A 15,512-nucleotide genomic window follows, 5' to 3' on the forward strand; every position below is an offset into this window, starting at 1 on the left:
AGTTTAGCTAGCCGGAGCCTTTGACGTGATTCAAGTTTAAGTGTATTGCTGTGGTGGCTGCCAGATAACATTGTGCCGACATTTAAATTAGAAACAGAAGAAAACAAAAAAGACGAAACCGAACCCAGTACCCAAAACTCCACGCTTCGCAAACCGTATGTGTGTATCGCTCCCTATATGACATGAAATGACTTTTGAAAGATGGTGTAAATGTACTAAATAAACAAATCGTAACGCATTGCAGTGTATACGCACTAGCACTGTTCAATATGCTCGGCTCGAAAATAGTCTGTGTGATGACTGTGGTCGCTCTGCTCACTTGGGTCGCTACCTTGACTATTCAGACTATGAACAGTGGCAGTACGGCTTTCCGCTCGAGGTTTGTTGCCACGCACCGATGGAAGGGTATGCCCAGAGCAAAGGGGCGGCTCTGGTTCGCGAGGGGTGGGTGACTTGAGAGGTATTCTAACAAGTTTATCACGAGGGATTAGTTTTGACCAATTTGATGGCTTTCCGACTAGCCCAGGAGTTCAGGAGTGCATACCTGTGAGCCATGGATTCAGATCCAAATACCTGCGGTGCAATGCGAAGCAACAGGAGCCGCAGCGCAGGCAAGCATGTACATATCAACCCGGAACACACTTCAATGACGGACCACAGCACAATACCCCAGAGATCCCAGGTGGGATTTGCTGTTGATGCATATCGAGCAATGGACCTCAACCGCAGTACTGATACAATGGTGATACTACCACAGAAGCGTCTCGTTAGCACAGGGATCTCTCGAGCCGCCGTCACTTCAAATAGGGTAGAGGCGATTGCCTCTCTGCCGCTCACTTACATTGCACCTGTTAGAAACATGAGAGCAACGCCGACCTTCTTCTTCCAGTGAAGCTTCAGTTGTCTGATTTGACTCAAGGGGATCGCCAGGAGCCAAATATCCGAGGCTACACTGATTGCGCCGTTTGCCCACCCAGCGGCATTGATGTTGATGCAATGGCCACCGCGCAGAGGACCATTTGTAAAGTCGTACTTGTCCCATTGGTAGCGAATAGGTGTGCATTGAAAGATGATTCCTATAACGAACGCCATCGTAAATGCCACATGGAATGCCACTGTGCCCCAGAGCAAGTAACGGATCCTTGTTCCCGAGAAAATGCTCAAGTAGAACAGACACAGTGTCACCTTGATCTGCGCCATAAGCACAATGTAAAGGATTTGCATGATGTAGAAATAAATTCCGAATTGCTTCAAGTCAGACTGACTTATGCCCCATAGGTCCTGCCCGAGTCCATGGGCTGTGAGGCCGGCGATTGTGAGGACAATACTGGTGACACCCAGGGGAACCGCAGTTAGAATCGTCCAGTCGTCGCATCCTAGGCGTTGTCGGCTACTGCAAAACTGCTTGAAAATAAGGCGAATGCCAACCGTTGATGCTGCAATTGTCCCAAGAACTAATATGGTAATATTGAACTTGGCCGACCTGTCTCGCACAGGAACTTTGCACGCAGTTTTGGTCAAGTTGTTCGTAACTGTGTCGGAATAAGTCAGCAGAAGTGACGCATCGGGATGCACATGTGGCTATTTAAAGACAAAAAGTTCAGATGTTCTTACATAGAGCCTCTGGCAGGGTGCAGCTGTCCAATACGCAGTGATCATTGCGGCCCTGTGCTTCGTTTTCGCAAATACAAGTAATGTTAGATAACTGGCAAGTTTCTGCTAAACAAGACAGCTAGATCGGCACAGTCGCAAATTGTTAGTGTTTAGATTCTGAGTATTCTTGACAGTCGGCCCAAAGGCTACTCACGGCGCATTCTGGCAACTTCCCGAAAGTATCCATTGGCGTCAAGTTCAAGTTGACGGCTAACCGGGCACAGGATTAGCCTGGCGGCGGGAGTGCCAGGCTGCAAATAAAAAGAGGTCCTGGTCCCAATATGGAGAATAACGAGGCGCGAATGAAGCATGCCACATGCAGTACGGCGAGATGCGGTGCGGTGAGCACCAGGAATCTGGCTTTCAAAGATGACGTCGAGTTTGAACGTGACGATGGAGATGGACCTCCAGATTCTTCGTACGCGTGAGTTGTTTAGCCGCGGGTGAGACAAAAGAGTCTCGCCAAGCACAACATCAGTTCAGGAAAGAGTGTCGCGATCGAGGGTCAGTCTCTCTTATCGCGAACCAGAACAGGGCGCATTAGTCTTATCCTACCTCCGCCGGGAACCAAGATCTTTCAAAGTGGTGCCTGAGAAACGAGATCTTGGGAGGCGGGTTGAGAAAATCAAGGCGTCGGAGGTTGGTGAGATTTTGAGTGTGGCGCGATTTCTGTCAGGGGAAAATGCCAGAAGGCGCCAGGCCAGTACGCAAGGTGATTGATTGACCTGACCAACAGGCCAGACTTGACTTTAGCCAGATTAAGTCAACCAGAACGTAATCATACTCGGGGCCAGGCCACATGCAGTCAGCTTCAGCTTCAGGGGACTCTCAAGTTTTGTGGTTTGATTGCTCCGTGCTCGGTGTGTGTATCAACGACGATTCAAAAGAGGCAGGAAGCATCTGGGCGATGTTAATTAAAAAGCGAAAAACTCGGAATCAAGCTCATCAACGGCAACGGCAACGGCAAAGGTAATGGTCACTACCGGCTTCCATGCACTCCATACCATATCCCATCAACCCATGCAGAGGGCAGAGACTTCAACATGGTCAAAGCGTAGATGAAGAGCAGCGAGTCAGTTGATCGGCAACGGGACGAGCCTTTTTCAGACCGGAAGAAGTAACCGTGACTCCAGTTGGGCGCTAAAAGAGGACTAAAAGGGACTAAACCTGGGGGCATTGGGCTTTTGGCTTTTGGGGGACAGACCAGACACATTCAAGACTTTCAAAATTGACCCATTAGATGCGAGTTGAGTCCATGTCTGGTGACTCTGGTCCATTCAATTTGATATCCATGCCCACATCTCCACCTCCAAGAACCTTGAATGCAAAAATCACAATTGCCGTTCCCCAAGCTCCACGATGTTGCGCCTCGATCGGACGCCAGAGCGCCCCAGATACCAATTCTGTGCATACAATCTATCTACCAGACTGCACATTTGCTCCGTCCTTCGTACATGTATGTAATTATGTCCGTCCAGTCCACTACATGTGCCCTCCAACGGCGCCACCCCACAAGTGGCACGCCCAAAACAGATCAGACTCAGGCTGTCATGCCAGATACAATCCAACCGACTCATCACAACAAACGACTGGCTTGGCCATGGACCATGGCGGCCAATGGGAACCCAAAGGGTGGTACGAAGTGCCTGCCGAGTCACGGCCACATTGCCACAAAACAAACTCCAGTACGACCTAAACGAACAACGATTCATCACCTCTGGGCGTTGGTGGCATCGCTGTGCTTAATGGGGGAATATCAACGAGGCTAACCCTGGAGGTGAGACATTTCAAACGGTTTCTGGTATCCCCGCGTCAGTTGAACCCAGAACTTTGTGCCACATTCATGATGCAAGCCTTGACGCAATGTAACCAGACACCATGTGGTAACTTGTGCATGGGCAAGTACACGGAATAACTCAAATATCTTTTTTTCGTCGCCCAGCCTGACAGGGACCGGCGCAATCAAGACGACCAAACGTCCATGTTAGTAGTACTGACTCCTTGCATGTCACCAGCTACATCCGACACTGGGAGGGTAATTGCTGTTTAAAGGCGACAGTGTCACTATTTTGACTGTATGTGAACCCAATGAAGCCGATGCGAGTAGAAATATTGACAGTCTGGGAGTCAACTCGTGCGATATTTTGTTGTTCCTGGCTACGTGCCGCCAGACCTCGCCGGTTTGCAAATCTTTCAAGTCTAGGTGTGACTCGTAACTAATCTCAACAAAAAGACCAAGTCGGGGAGTGGACTTGGTGCTATTGTCAGCAAAGTCGTGTGAGCTGGATTTCTGAGCATTCATTTGAGAAGCATCACGGAAACGATTCTACAGCGACACAAAAGTATGACGTGGGCTACGTATAATGAATGCTCAGGTGAGTAGGGCTGCGGCAGAGGAAGACGAGCTGCTCTACAAAACGCTTACTTGGCTTGGTTGCGACATGGAGCAGCCATATCCAGCATCACCGCTTTAATACTGGGAGTTAGGGGTCTGGCAGAGATGGTCACGCAAAAGAGCACTCCGTCCAACTTGTTTACGCAAGGCCATCCCCGCTTGTGTGACGTTGGCATCACCCGTCACCCGTTTTTCATGATAGTAATCGAAGTTTTAGCCATTTGTCTCGGCACTTAGGTCTCCATAGGTGCAATCCAGCCGGTCCTTGACGGCCTCGTACGGTTCGCGAGGCGCGAGTATGTCGGTGCAGTGTTTCCAGTCGCAAAGAGGAGACTGCGCATCTCAAAAAGATGGTACGTAATAAGCTCCGTCACGTTGCAGGAGCCTATTAAACGTTAAGAGAGTCAGAATTTGTCGTTCGATTAGGTTTGTTCCAGCTGCGTAAGTGATGTTCCGTAGTCTTCTCTGCTGAGGAGAAGACGACGGGAATTCGTGTCAATCTAGATCGGCTACCAGAACAAAGACTCCGGGCTTTAATCGTGAGCAGCCGTATTGCGTCGCGCCGCGCTGAGGCATTGAACTTGAAGGTTCCAGCATCATATGGTGAATGATTGAAGTGTTAAAACCCAAACGACATGGACATGGAGGCTTGAGAGTCGGAACCTGCCATTGATCAACATTGAACCCCACACCACACGTCCACGGCTGGTCTGGCAGCTTGAACAAACAACATTGAAAAATGCCAACATTGAAAACAGCCGAGAGCCTCGGTCCCCCGCACCAGGCACACCGACCAGACATTGATACCCCAGAGTCTGTGCTGCCCGTACGGAGTACTTGGCATGTCAGGGCTCGGCACAACATTGAAGACTTGCCATCAATGGAAAACAGTGGAGTTTCGGGCTTGGCAGCATCAAACGGTTGGCGACTGGTGTAACTGGAATGGACCAGACGGACAGGGGATATTGACACTCACATTGTCCCACTAATTACAGGTGTAGCATTGAAGTTGAGCGAAATTGGCCGTGTTGCTGAAATCTGCACATCAACAAGGCTGGGTTTGATATGAAGGAATTGTGATGCGCAGTTTCGCAGCCATTAGTAGAGCCCCATGGCTATGAGGATGTAATTAGTGGTAGTCTGGTATCCTAGAAACAACCAGATGGTCGAATATTATTACAGCTTTGATGGCACAAATTCAGGTTTCGACTTTGTAACAAACGCCATGAGTCCAATCCGCAGATTTTCACCCTCTAGAAGTCCTTTGGCATATCTGTCTTGCACAAGCTGAGCAGCTCGTTCCACGCTTGCTGTCTCCCAAGCTTCCCTCAATCCAGCGCGGCTCACAATAATGGCGTCGGGAGACATGGCAGCAACCTCCTTTGCGAGTCCCACAGCCTCAGCAACCACATCATCTGGCGAGGCGGCTACACGACAGAAGCCCAAATCTTTTGCTTCTGCGGCCGAGAGTACTCGACCAGCAAGAATAATCTCAGAGGCTAACTGCATTCCAAATGTTCTGACAGCCCGAGGTATGCCACCAGCTGCGGCCCAAAGACCTCTCTTGGCCTCTGGAAGACCAAAAGTCGCAGAAGGCGATGCAACAATCATATCACTATAGATTAGATGCCGTGTTAGCGACAGTAGCCAGCCAATATGGGTCATCAAGTAGCTACACTTGATCGACCCATTTCATACGCCATTCATCTCAGGTATCAAACACCCAGCTTAAGCTTACCAGTTGAGTGCTATTTCGAATCCTCCCCCTAGAGCAAAGCCATTCACGGCCGCAATGACGGGCTTCTTTCCCACGCGCCTGGTGAGACCCATAAACCCGCCGGTCGGAAAGGGTGGTGCATCTGGCTTCTCGAGGGAATGGTTCTTTTGTGCCTGTTCCTTCAGATCCGCACCGCAGCAAAACGCCTTCTTTCCCTTGCCGGTAACAATGGCGACGCGAAGTTGGGGCTCATCGTCAAACCATTGCCATAGTCTTTCGCCCTCCCAGTGGCCTGCCATGGGAATGGCGTTCATGTGCGATTCGCGATTGATGGTCACCTGAAGAACATGGTCCGCCGGAAAGCTCAACTCGTAGAACGATAATTCAGGTGGCTGAGTAGCAAGAGATTGAGCCATGGCGGACGGAGGCAAGCACAGTGGATGTTGAATGTTCTGCAAACAGTCTGGTAGAAAAAGCTGAGTGATGATGAAATATGTGACAATGTTAAGCCTGCCCGGAGGAAACTGGTATGATTACATACATGTATGCAAAGAGTCGCCGAGGTGTTTTTCCTGACGGCTTTAAATGTTAGGCCAGACGCAGTCTTTCGAAAGCCCCTGCGCCATGTCAATGTCCCACGAAACTTGGCTCCCTGTCCTGTTGCTGGGACTCTGGACATCTGCAACCATCAAACCCCCCCGGCGAAGTGCCATTGGTCGGGCCAGTGCAGATGTCCAGTCTGGTCTGGTCTGGTGGCAGAACCGACCAAGCACAGCACTTGCCCCCCACACGACCAGGAGCCGCCAGGCCACAAGCCGGACTTGACACAACTTGAACCCGGGTTGCACGATTACTGCTAACCTTCATGTCTGGCCGGGTCGGAGCATCGGGCTAACATTGAAATATCCAGGCAACCCCCCGGCTGGATTTCAATATTCCAGCGGAGCAACAGCCGTCATTGACACTTGAGCCTGGACACCCGCGGCACCAGACGGCTCCAGTTGACTGGCTAATGTCAATCAAGGTCAAGTCTGGTTGGAACAAGCACATGTAATTCTACAACGGGTCAACTGGTCTGGGAGGTGATCAGCCAAATTCTACCAGCTTGACTTCCAAGCGACTTTCAGGGCAGCGCGGTACGTGTAAATTATTGACTCTCACCTTTCAGGACTGTGCTCCAGATATTACTACCACTAATACTTGACTCCAGGGCCCAGAATCCATCTCCCTTATAACTATTGCGGATTTCAAATCGTCAATTGGTTACTACTATCGGCCATTCCACACACCACAGCTCTATCTCTTCCTTCAGCATGGTCGCGCACGCAGCCATTCCCATCATCGTAGGCGTTGGAGATGTGCGCAACAGGTCGTTCAAGGTGGAAGACGCGATTGAACCGGCCCAGCTCATGGTTGACGCTATTCAGAAAGCCATTGATGACAGTGGATTGGACCTGGCAGCCCGGAAGTCTCTCGTATCACAGATTGACAGTCTGAGAGTGGTGCCGACATGGACTTGGGCATACAATGACCTACCTGCTGTAATTTCCGAGCGTTTACGAATCAACCCATCTCAGCGAGTTCAAGGGGAGCATGGCGGCAACCAACCTGCCTTGCATTGTGACGAAGCAGCTCGCGACATTGCCGAGAGAAGGAGCCTTGTTTCGGTACTCACAGGCGGAGAGGCCCTAGCATCCCGTACGTCTTTCAACGTCTCTAATAATTGAGACCATGCTAACCGTGGTCGTATCTTTTGAAGTCGCGGCTTGCCAAAAAGCTGGTCAAAACCCTCCCAATGGCTGGCTTGAGCCGGATCCCAATGGGAAGCAGCTGGCGTCCCTTGACCTCTCAATTCTCAGAGAGAGTAAGTCGATACCTGACAAATAAAACACTATTATGAGCAATCTTTAATAACTAGTTTGATTGTAGGCTCCGGTACTTTACATTCCATGGGTCTGCCCATACATGTGTACCCTCTGTATGAGAATGCCCGTCGCGCGCACCAAGGTCAATCCGCAGTGGAAAATGGCATGGAGTCCGCAAAGATGTATGCAGAATTCGATAAAATAGCATCTCAAAACGAGTACTCCTGGAATTACCAAATGCCACCAAAGACTGCTGAACAAATAGGATTGCCGTCGAAGAAGAATAGGATGATTTGTGATCCCTGTGAGATTCAAGACCTATATCCTTTGTGCAAGTACCGTTGACCTGCTAATACTCAACTAGACCCTCTGCTGATGAACGCTTTCAACGGTGTCAACTTGTCAGCAGCCTGCATCTTGACCTCTACTGAGAATGCACAAAAACTCGGTATTCCCGAGGACAAGTGGGTTTATGTTTTGGGAGGTGCTGGTACCCACGAAAAGGATGATTGTAAGACCTGCACCCTCTTTCCTTCAGATCAAGCTAGCCAAGCTAACGACTCTTTTGTCAACAGTTTGGGAACGACGGCATTTGCACCATAGCGAAGCAATTTCCAAGTCGATTGATGCTGCGCTAGATGTCTCGGGGCTGTCCACAAGCGACATTGATTGCTACGACTTCTACTCGTAAGGGAACGACAAGTCACTCAGCCAGAAAATGATACTCACTGGCACACTGTAGTTGTTTTCCAATTGTCCCAAAGCTTGCTTGCGACCACGTTGGTCTCTCCACAACGGCATGGCAAAAGCCCATCACAGTCCTCGGCGGCTTGACGTCTTTTGGCGGTGCCGGAAACAACTACTCTATGCATGTCAGTCTGCGTTCTCATTAGAGTTGGTTGTTTAGTGTGTCTCTGCTGACATCAAAACAGGCCATTAACGCCATGGCACGATTGCTTCGACTCAAGAAGCGACACACAGGTCTTATCCTAGCGAATGGCGGCATGCTCACCCATCAACATGCCCTTTGTCTGTCAGCCAGACCCCGCGGTGATGGTCGTACGTATCCAAAGAGCAACCCTCTACCAGAAGTTGTGGACGAATATAGCCCACCATTTATTGAAAAGGCCGACGGCGTGGCTACGATTGAAGTACATGTGACCATTCCACAGTGGGAATCAATAACAGCTGAACTAACATTCTCCCAGACTTACACGATCGAGTATAATCGAGACGGTACACCAGGAGTCGGCCTTATAGTTGGACGGTTACAAGGGACTGGACAAAGGTTCCTGTCTAATCACGGCGATGACAACACTCTCAATCAACTGGCGGCCACATCCTCAGAGCACATTGGAAAGTTAGGCCGCGTACGAGTAGGAGATGATGACCGAAATTTATTCTTTCTCAGGGAGCCAACTAAACTTTAGTTCCAATTGAATAGAGAAGAATATTGAGGCATGACTGCCTATATGCCACGCCTTGGCATTTAATCATTATTGTATCCTACCTGCCGTCCAAGATAGATACTAACCCGTAAACCAATAGTGTTATGCATCGAATAAATTACCGAACACACCAAGCTGACAATGCTTGAGAATCAATTGCCAAACACAAAAGTTTATCATGTCTCAAATCGTATAGACACTTGGCGTGTTGAACATTATAGCCTACTTGTCCTTACAGGATCCAGCAAATCTTTCATCTCAAAGCTAGGCCAGTCAGGGTTGACTGACGGGTCTGGCCTATCACGATCCCAAGCCCACTTGTCTGCCAACTGTGGTGAGAGTGCGTTTTCCAGCATGTTTACAACATATTTTCCTATTACCGGAAAGAACTTGTATCCATGGAAAGAACCGCATGTCGCAACATAGAGGCCCTTCGAAGCTGCGTGCGGTGAGATGATGAAATCGGAGCTTGTTGTGAAAGCATCCCTGGTTTAAGCATCAGTCACTGTGGCAAGGATAGCTGCCTGTGGAACTCGCAACAACTTACCAGCAAATGCGATGCTTCTCAAATTTCCATTTCGCAGCTTGTGTACCGTAGAACACGCTGCTTACGTTAAGAATGTCCTCCTTGAGTTTCTCTGAAATCTTCCACTGTGCGTAGTCGGCTTCTGCTGGGGGCATGGAGATGAAACGCCCGGGTAGAACTTCTTTGGTATTCTTAAAAATCTTCTGCCCCCACCATTTAAGCTCTCTATCCTTTGTTGGAGGCAGGCTGCCCATAAATGGTGCTGGTGATGAAAGGTTAGTTTTATTAAATGGAACGGAGGGCCAGTGGGCTCAACAGGCAAGACAGGCAAGACAGGGCATTAATTACCTTTCAGCGTGGTGTATCCCTGGATACCCACGGGCATGTCTGCAAATTTTGCGTATGACTCGTCGTCCAATCGCGTCATTCCGGTGGTGATACCGCCAGCCAGAATTCTTGAACCAGCTTGTAGGCTGGTCAGCCCACTCGCGGCAGCACTCATTTCCAACAATGTTGGGGTGAATGCACCGGTGCAAAGCACGACATGAGCTGCTTGCAGATTTTGTCCAGTCGCAGTCTTCACCCCAGTACATCGCCCACTCGCATCGAATTGTAACGTTGAGACTTCTTCCGCGACGTATTTGACGCCCAATTCCAAGATGCTGCGAGTAACTGCCTGTAGGCAGTCACCAGCGGCAACCCATCCGCTGGCCTTGTTTACCAGCACTTGCTCCACGTTTGTGTAATCAGACTCATTGAACAGGCCGCCAAACATCTTACGGGCCTCTTCTATTGGCCAAACTGAAATGTCATTGTGTCGACCGAGTTTCTCGAAGTTTTTGATACAGTCGCGAGCGTAATCACGGCCGCACATCCAATAGAGCCCTGTTTGGTGGAAGTAGGGTTTCCATAGCGGATCAGAAGTAAAGATGTCTTGGGCTTCTAGGGCCAATTCGCAGTAGACGGGGTCGTCATAGTCAGCTCGCATCACCTTGTTCCAGTCCCATGACGCCGCAACTCGATTATCAGCGTCGAACGCATCTCGGTCGACAAGGGTAACCGACGCCTTGGGGTACTTTCGAATGAGGTGGTAGGCTGTGGATACTCCAAAAATACCAGCGCCAACAATGATATAGGATGAACTAGCTGGCGCCATTCTTTCAGGTACCAATGCTGATCTGATGGGCTTGGATTTGGATGGCGAGTGAAGATTCTCGGTATATGTACTTTTTTGTCTCCCAGTGCCCCAGAGCTGTGGGCTATTGGGGTACAATAGCGACGGCTTCAGTCGGCATTTATATCATCGTGATTCCTTGGAGCACCAGCCAACAATGTGTCAATCCCCTATCTATCAATTGGCTTTAGTACAGAGCCGATTTCGCCTTTCGACGGCCAAATCCATGTGTCAAACTTCGGGGGTTCGGTATTCGTGTCCGCGGCACCGCTCACGTGATTCGGTTTGTCGTCTTGATTGTGGCAGATATCGTGACAGAGAGATACGTAAATCGGCATTGTTCCCGGTAGCTCCATAGGCGTGGCATGACACAGTATGCCACGTTCGTGGTCTAGGCAGGGGCTAGAACTGGTCAACTTCACTTTGATGTGTACAATGTTACAGTACAGTATGGTGTGTTGCGGAAGAGCTAAAGACACCTCCACACTGCAACTCCATCAAGGCCTAATCCAAAGACGCGCGCGCCCCAAGCTCCAACAACAGGATTTTGCGGGGAGCAAGTGAGCGACATCGGAAAAGGTCTGGTGAACCAGACGGATCTGGCTGAATGCGGGGCAGGCGGGTAGCGTAAGTCAAAGAAGTCTCGTATTGGTCTATGGCTTTACAGCCAGAATCACCACGAGTATCGCAGTTTGGTGCCACATGGGACAGTTTAGTTCGACCTCTCTGCCGAAAGAGAGTGATCTGGTGTCTGGTGTTTTGAGAGGAAGCCCGGCACTCCAGAGACGCTACGGATACGCTACGGATGTTATCCGACCACTTCGCGAATGCGAGTTCGAGTCAGACAACCAGAACATCCTCCAAGGGCGTCAACGTCACCTTCAATACCAGAGTATGCAAAACAAGTTACCAGATACTGCGTCATTTGAAAGTATTCGACCAAGCCTTCTAAAATTATCTCGGGAACAATCTTTCACTTATTCCCATCATCTGCATATGTTTATTATGAGACCAGGGATGAGTGTAGGGTAGCGGCCAGGACATTACAACTCTCCCAACATGCAATTTTCATCAATCGGTAGATGTGCAAAACAAAGAAAAAAAGAGGAAGCGAATAAAAAACATGTTGGAACTTAATTATATGTATTTGTTAAAATATTAACTATATATATCCTTCACATACTGTGTGCAAGAAGAATCTTTAGTGACAAGTGCTGCTCAAACCAACGCGTCGCGCCATAACTCCGCCTGGTACGCGTAAACCAATGAATCATCCGCGAAGTCGCTTCATTTCGGGGTCATAAAGCGGTTCTGCGGTTACAGTCGCTGGAATACGAGTCCCAAAATACTCCAGCTCTACACTGTCCCCTTCAGATACCGCAGCGGGCAGATAGGCATAGGCAATGGGCTTGCCAATGGTAAACCCAAACGCGGCGCTTGTGACATAGCCCTCTGACTTGCCATTGACAAACACTGGCTCCTTGCCCAATACCATCGACTTTCCATCATCAACGGTGATGCAACGCAGCTTTCTAGCGATGGTGTCCTTTGACACACCTTTGAGGGCGGATTGACCGATGAATGCTCCTTTTTTATCCATCTTGACAGCGAAATCGACACCAGCTTCCCACGGATTGTGCTCGGTCGTCATGTCGGTTCCCCACGAGCGAAATCCCTTTTCGAGACGCAGTGAATTGAAGGCGCTTCGGCCGGCCGCAATGATTCCATAAGACTCCCCCGCTTTCCAGAGCGCATCCCACAGCCTCAGGCCATTCTCCGCGCTCGCATAGATTTCCCATCCAAGCTCGCCAACGTACGAAAGGCGCATAGCCGTTACGGGAATGCCTGCAATGCTTGCCCTCTTGACGCGGAAATAACGGAGCCCCTTGTCGGAAAAATCGTCTGAGGTGACCTGAGAAATCACATCTCGAGCCCTGGGACCCCAGAGACCAACACAACAGGTGCCGCCAGTAATATCGCGTACTTGAACAGGTTTGTCAGGCGCGTTCTTGGTTTGAATGCGTGCCTCGCGAGAGAGATATGCGAGGTCGACTGGTCCATTCACGCCAACTTGGAATAAATCATCACGAATTCTAGCGACCGTGATGTCGCTGCGAACGCCGCCCTTCTCGTCAAGGAGTAGCGTGTAAGTTACCGCCCCTGGCTTCCTCGAGACATTTCCTGTCGTGGCCCAGTCCAACAACCCGACAGCGCCTGGCCCTGATACCTCTAGACGCCTGAGAGGAGTCATGTCGTACATGGCTACAGACGTCCGCGTCTTCCAGGCTTCCGCAACAGCAATGGGTGAGTAGTATCTGCTTGACCACGCGTCCCGTTCAACTGGTTGCCACTCCTCCGGCAACTCTTTGAGCAATTTCTCGTTTGTGTCAAACCAGTATGGCCGCTCCCAGGCGCCGGCTTCCAGGAAGAACGCGCCCAGCTCCTTCTGACGAGTATAGAATGGGCTCACCCGTAGATTGCGCGGGGAGTCTCGCGGCTGTAGAGGATGCAGTATATCGTATACCTCTACAAAGTTTTGCTGTGATGTTTCACTGACATATTGCGGAGTGAGCTGGACATCCTCAAACCGTGATATCTCGCACTCAGCCAAGTCGATTTGCGACTTGCCCGTGGTGAGAACTTCAGCCAAAGCGCGAGCCACGCCGGCTGAATGTGTGACCCAAACGGCTTCGGCGACATAAAACCCATCTACTGTTGGAGATTGGCCAACAAGAGGGCCACCGTCGGGCGTGAACGAAAATATTCCATTGAACCCATCAGCAATTTCCGTTTCCTTGAGGGCTGGCAGCAATTCTCTCGACAACTTCCATGCTGGATCAAAGTCTTCAGGTGTGAAATCGAGCCGAGAGGGCATTTTGAACTCGCTCACATCCTCTGGAGTTGGACCTAGTGTTGAGGCAACAATCGGAAGCGGGCGATGACCGTAATATCCAATTCCATACTGGTCCCCGTGCTCTCTGTAGTAGAGATCTTGATCTTGGTAGCGCAATATCGGTAGGCTAGCGCTGTTTGGCAAAGGGTTTTGATCTTTTTGGCCCGGCACTGCAGTCGTCCTCACATACTGGTGAGCCATGGGCAACAGAGGCACCGACAAGCCAACCATGGCACCGACTTCAACTCCCCAAAAGCCGGCACAAGACACAATGATGTCTGCAGGTATGATACTGTCGTTTGTTATTACTCCAGACACCCGGCCTTCAGTCTGTTCAATACCAGTGACCAGGGTTGAGCCAATGTACTTGACTCCAGCTTCTCGTGTTGCCGAGATGAGCAATTGCACGGCGCGGGCAGCCAGGGCTAAGCCGTCGCTGGGAATGTGAAGGCCGCCAAGAACCATTTCCTTGTTCAACTGGGGATATCTCTCGATGCACTCATCAGGAGTGATTAGGCGTGCTTCGACTCCCCACGAAGAAGCATATCCGTGCTTTCGCTTTAGCTCTTCAAGCCGCTCAGGCGTGGTGGCCAATTCAAGTCCGCCGACTTGGTTGAAGCATGACTGACCATCCTTCTCCAGAGACAGAAATTTTTCTACAGTGTACTTTGCAAACAAAGTCATAGTCTTGGATGCGTTGGTTTGAAACACCAATCCTGGGGCATGTGAAGTTGAGCCTCCAGGCATGTCCAGTGGACCTTGATCAACGACAGTAATGTCGCCCCAACCACGCGAAACAAGCTCATCAGCAAGATTGACCCCGACTATCCCTGCGCCAATAATGACGACACGCGGCTGATTTGAATTGACAGTCATGATTTCGCTGGGAATGGATACAACTTGTCGGGTAGGAATTGTGAGGAGAGAGTGGACAGATGATCCTCCAATGGATACCGTGATAGCAATACGAAACGACCAGCAACAAAGAGTATTATAAAGATTCCGCTGGTTAGAATGTCATTTACGATTTCATCTACAATAATTTACAGTATTGCCTGTATACATATACCTGAGTATAGTTGAAGAATGGCAGTTCGGAGTGCCGAAGCCGCACCTGATATCGATTGAACGATCACGTGATCGGCATTCAGTGACACGATGCCGTGATGCTCATGCCGCCTCCGCGTGAGTGTGCATTTCATGTACAGATGACAGACACGGACGAGTCTAGATCATACTGTAACCACAGAGTGAACTGCGCCGGCTTGTTTTGAAAACATATTGAAGCCTGATAGACACTGGGCGGTGCAGTATTCCGACCCTCTATAAAGAGCGGCCATGTCGAGCCAGGGGTGAGGCAGAAAACAAAGACCCGGAACATTAGTTTCCATGCATCTACTCCGTATAGTATCACATGTTCGATACTCACTATCATCACAGCTCAGTACAACGCGGTGGTTTTGCTCCCGCACTTCACGAACCATGCCTGGATGTGATCGCCAGCCGAGATATGACGTCCATATTAGTCCCGGCTTGCCACACCGTGAGCGTAATCGGTATCTTGCTATCAAACGCATCATTGTGACATGTTTCCTCATTATTGAGGGTCGTTATCTTTTGGACACACACACCCTCAGCTATCTTTGACAAGTTGGCTGCATGGCAGATACTCGTAGCACCAGCCCCCTCTTGTGATACTTCTCTTGAGCCTGCCCATGCTGTTCAACGTGCAAGCTTCTTGGGTCTGACCGCCATGGGTTGCTGGTTGTATGGCTGATAAAGTCTAGAACAAAGCTGGCTTCCCGCAGGGTGGTTTACTGTGGTCATGTGGCTGTATCACA

General features: G+C 50.0%; 6 protein-coding genes across 6 annotated transcripts; 2 read left to right on the top strand and 4 right to left on the bottom strand.

Moving 5' to 3' along the window:
* Window positions 1–477: 477 nt before the first annotated feature.
* Window positions 478–1,814, bottom strand: VFPPC_10840 (gag-pol polyprotein; the record flags this gene model as incomplete). Its single annotated transcript, XM_018289147.1, has 4 exons — window positions 478–748; window positions 842–1,532; window positions 1,615–1,719; window positions 1,808–1,814. 4 exons carry the CDS (start codon window positions 1,812–1,814, stop codon window positions 478–480), a joined length of 1,074 nt encoding a protein of 357 aa, XP_018142827.1.
* Window positions 1,815–5,224: 3,410 nt separating this feature from the next.
* On the bottom strand, window positions 5,225–6,181 carry VFPPC_14834 (carnitinyl-CoA dehydratase; the record flags this gene model as incomplete). The annotated part of the gene is made up of 2 exons (XM_018292602.1): window positions 5,225–5,663; window positions 5,787–6,181. 2 exons carry the CDS (start codon window positions 6,179–6,181, stop codon window positions 5,225–5,227), a joined length of 834 nt encoding a protein of 277 aa, XP_018142828.1.
* Window positions 6,182–7,078: 897 nt separating this feature from the next.
* VFPPC_14835 (thiolase) lies at window positions 7,079–9,087 on the top strand (the record flags this gene model as incomplete). Its single annotated transcript, XM_022428934.1, has 9 exons — window positions 7,079–7,463; window positions 7,525–7,629; window positions 7,695–7,934; window positions 7,995–8,141; window positions 8,206–8,317; window positions 8,373–8,502; window positions 8,563–8,781; window positions 8,839–9,000; window positions 9,061–9,087. The coding sequence occupies 9 exons, from the start codon at window positions 7,079–7,081 to the stop codon at window positions 9,085–9,087; spliced, it is 1,527 nt and encodes a 508-aa protein (XP_022284339.1).
* A 206-nt stretch (window positions 9,088–9,293) lies between these two features.
* VFPPC_14836 (sarcosine oxidase) lies at window positions 9,294–10,760 on the bottom strand (the record flags this gene model as incomplete). Its single annotated transcript, XM_018292604.1, has 3 exons — window positions 9,294–9,564; window positions 9,626–9,866; window positions 9,953–10,760. The coding sequence occupies 3 exons, from the start codon at window positions 10,758–10,760 to the stop codon at window positions 9,294–9,296; spliced, it is 1,320 nt and encodes a 439-aa protein (XP_018142830.1).
* A 720-nt stretch (window positions 10,761–11,480) lies between these two features.
* Window positions 11,481–11,810, top strand: VFPPC_16352 (hypothetical protein; the record flags this gene model as incomplete). The annotated part of the gene is made up of 1 exon (XM_018294105.1): window positions 11,481–11,810. The coding sequence occupies one exon, from the start codon at window positions 11,481–11,483 to the stop codon at window positions 11,808–11,810; it is 330 nt and encodes a 109-aa protein (XP_018142831.1).
* A 238-nt stretch (window positions 11,811–12,048) lies between these two features.
* Window positions 12,049–14,547, bottom strand: VFPPC_10841 (NAD dehydrogenase; the record flags this gene model as incomplete). The annotated part of the gene is made up of 1 exon (XM_018289148.1): window positions 12,049–14,547. The coding sequence occupies one exon, from the start codon at window positions 14,545–14,547 to the stop codon at window positions 12,049–12,051; it is 2,499 nt and encodes an 832-aa protein (XP_018142832.1).
* Between the last annotated feature and the right edge of the window lie 965 nt (window positions 14,548–15,512).

This window comes from Pochonia chlamydosporia, chromosome 5, assembly GCF_001653235.2.
Source record: "Pochonia chlamydosporia 170 chromosome 5, whole genome shotgun sequence".
NCBI classification, from domain to species: domain Eukaryota; kingdom Fungi; phylum Ascomycota; class Sordariomycetes; order Hypocreales; family Clavicipitaceae; genus Pochonia; species Pochonia chlamydosporia.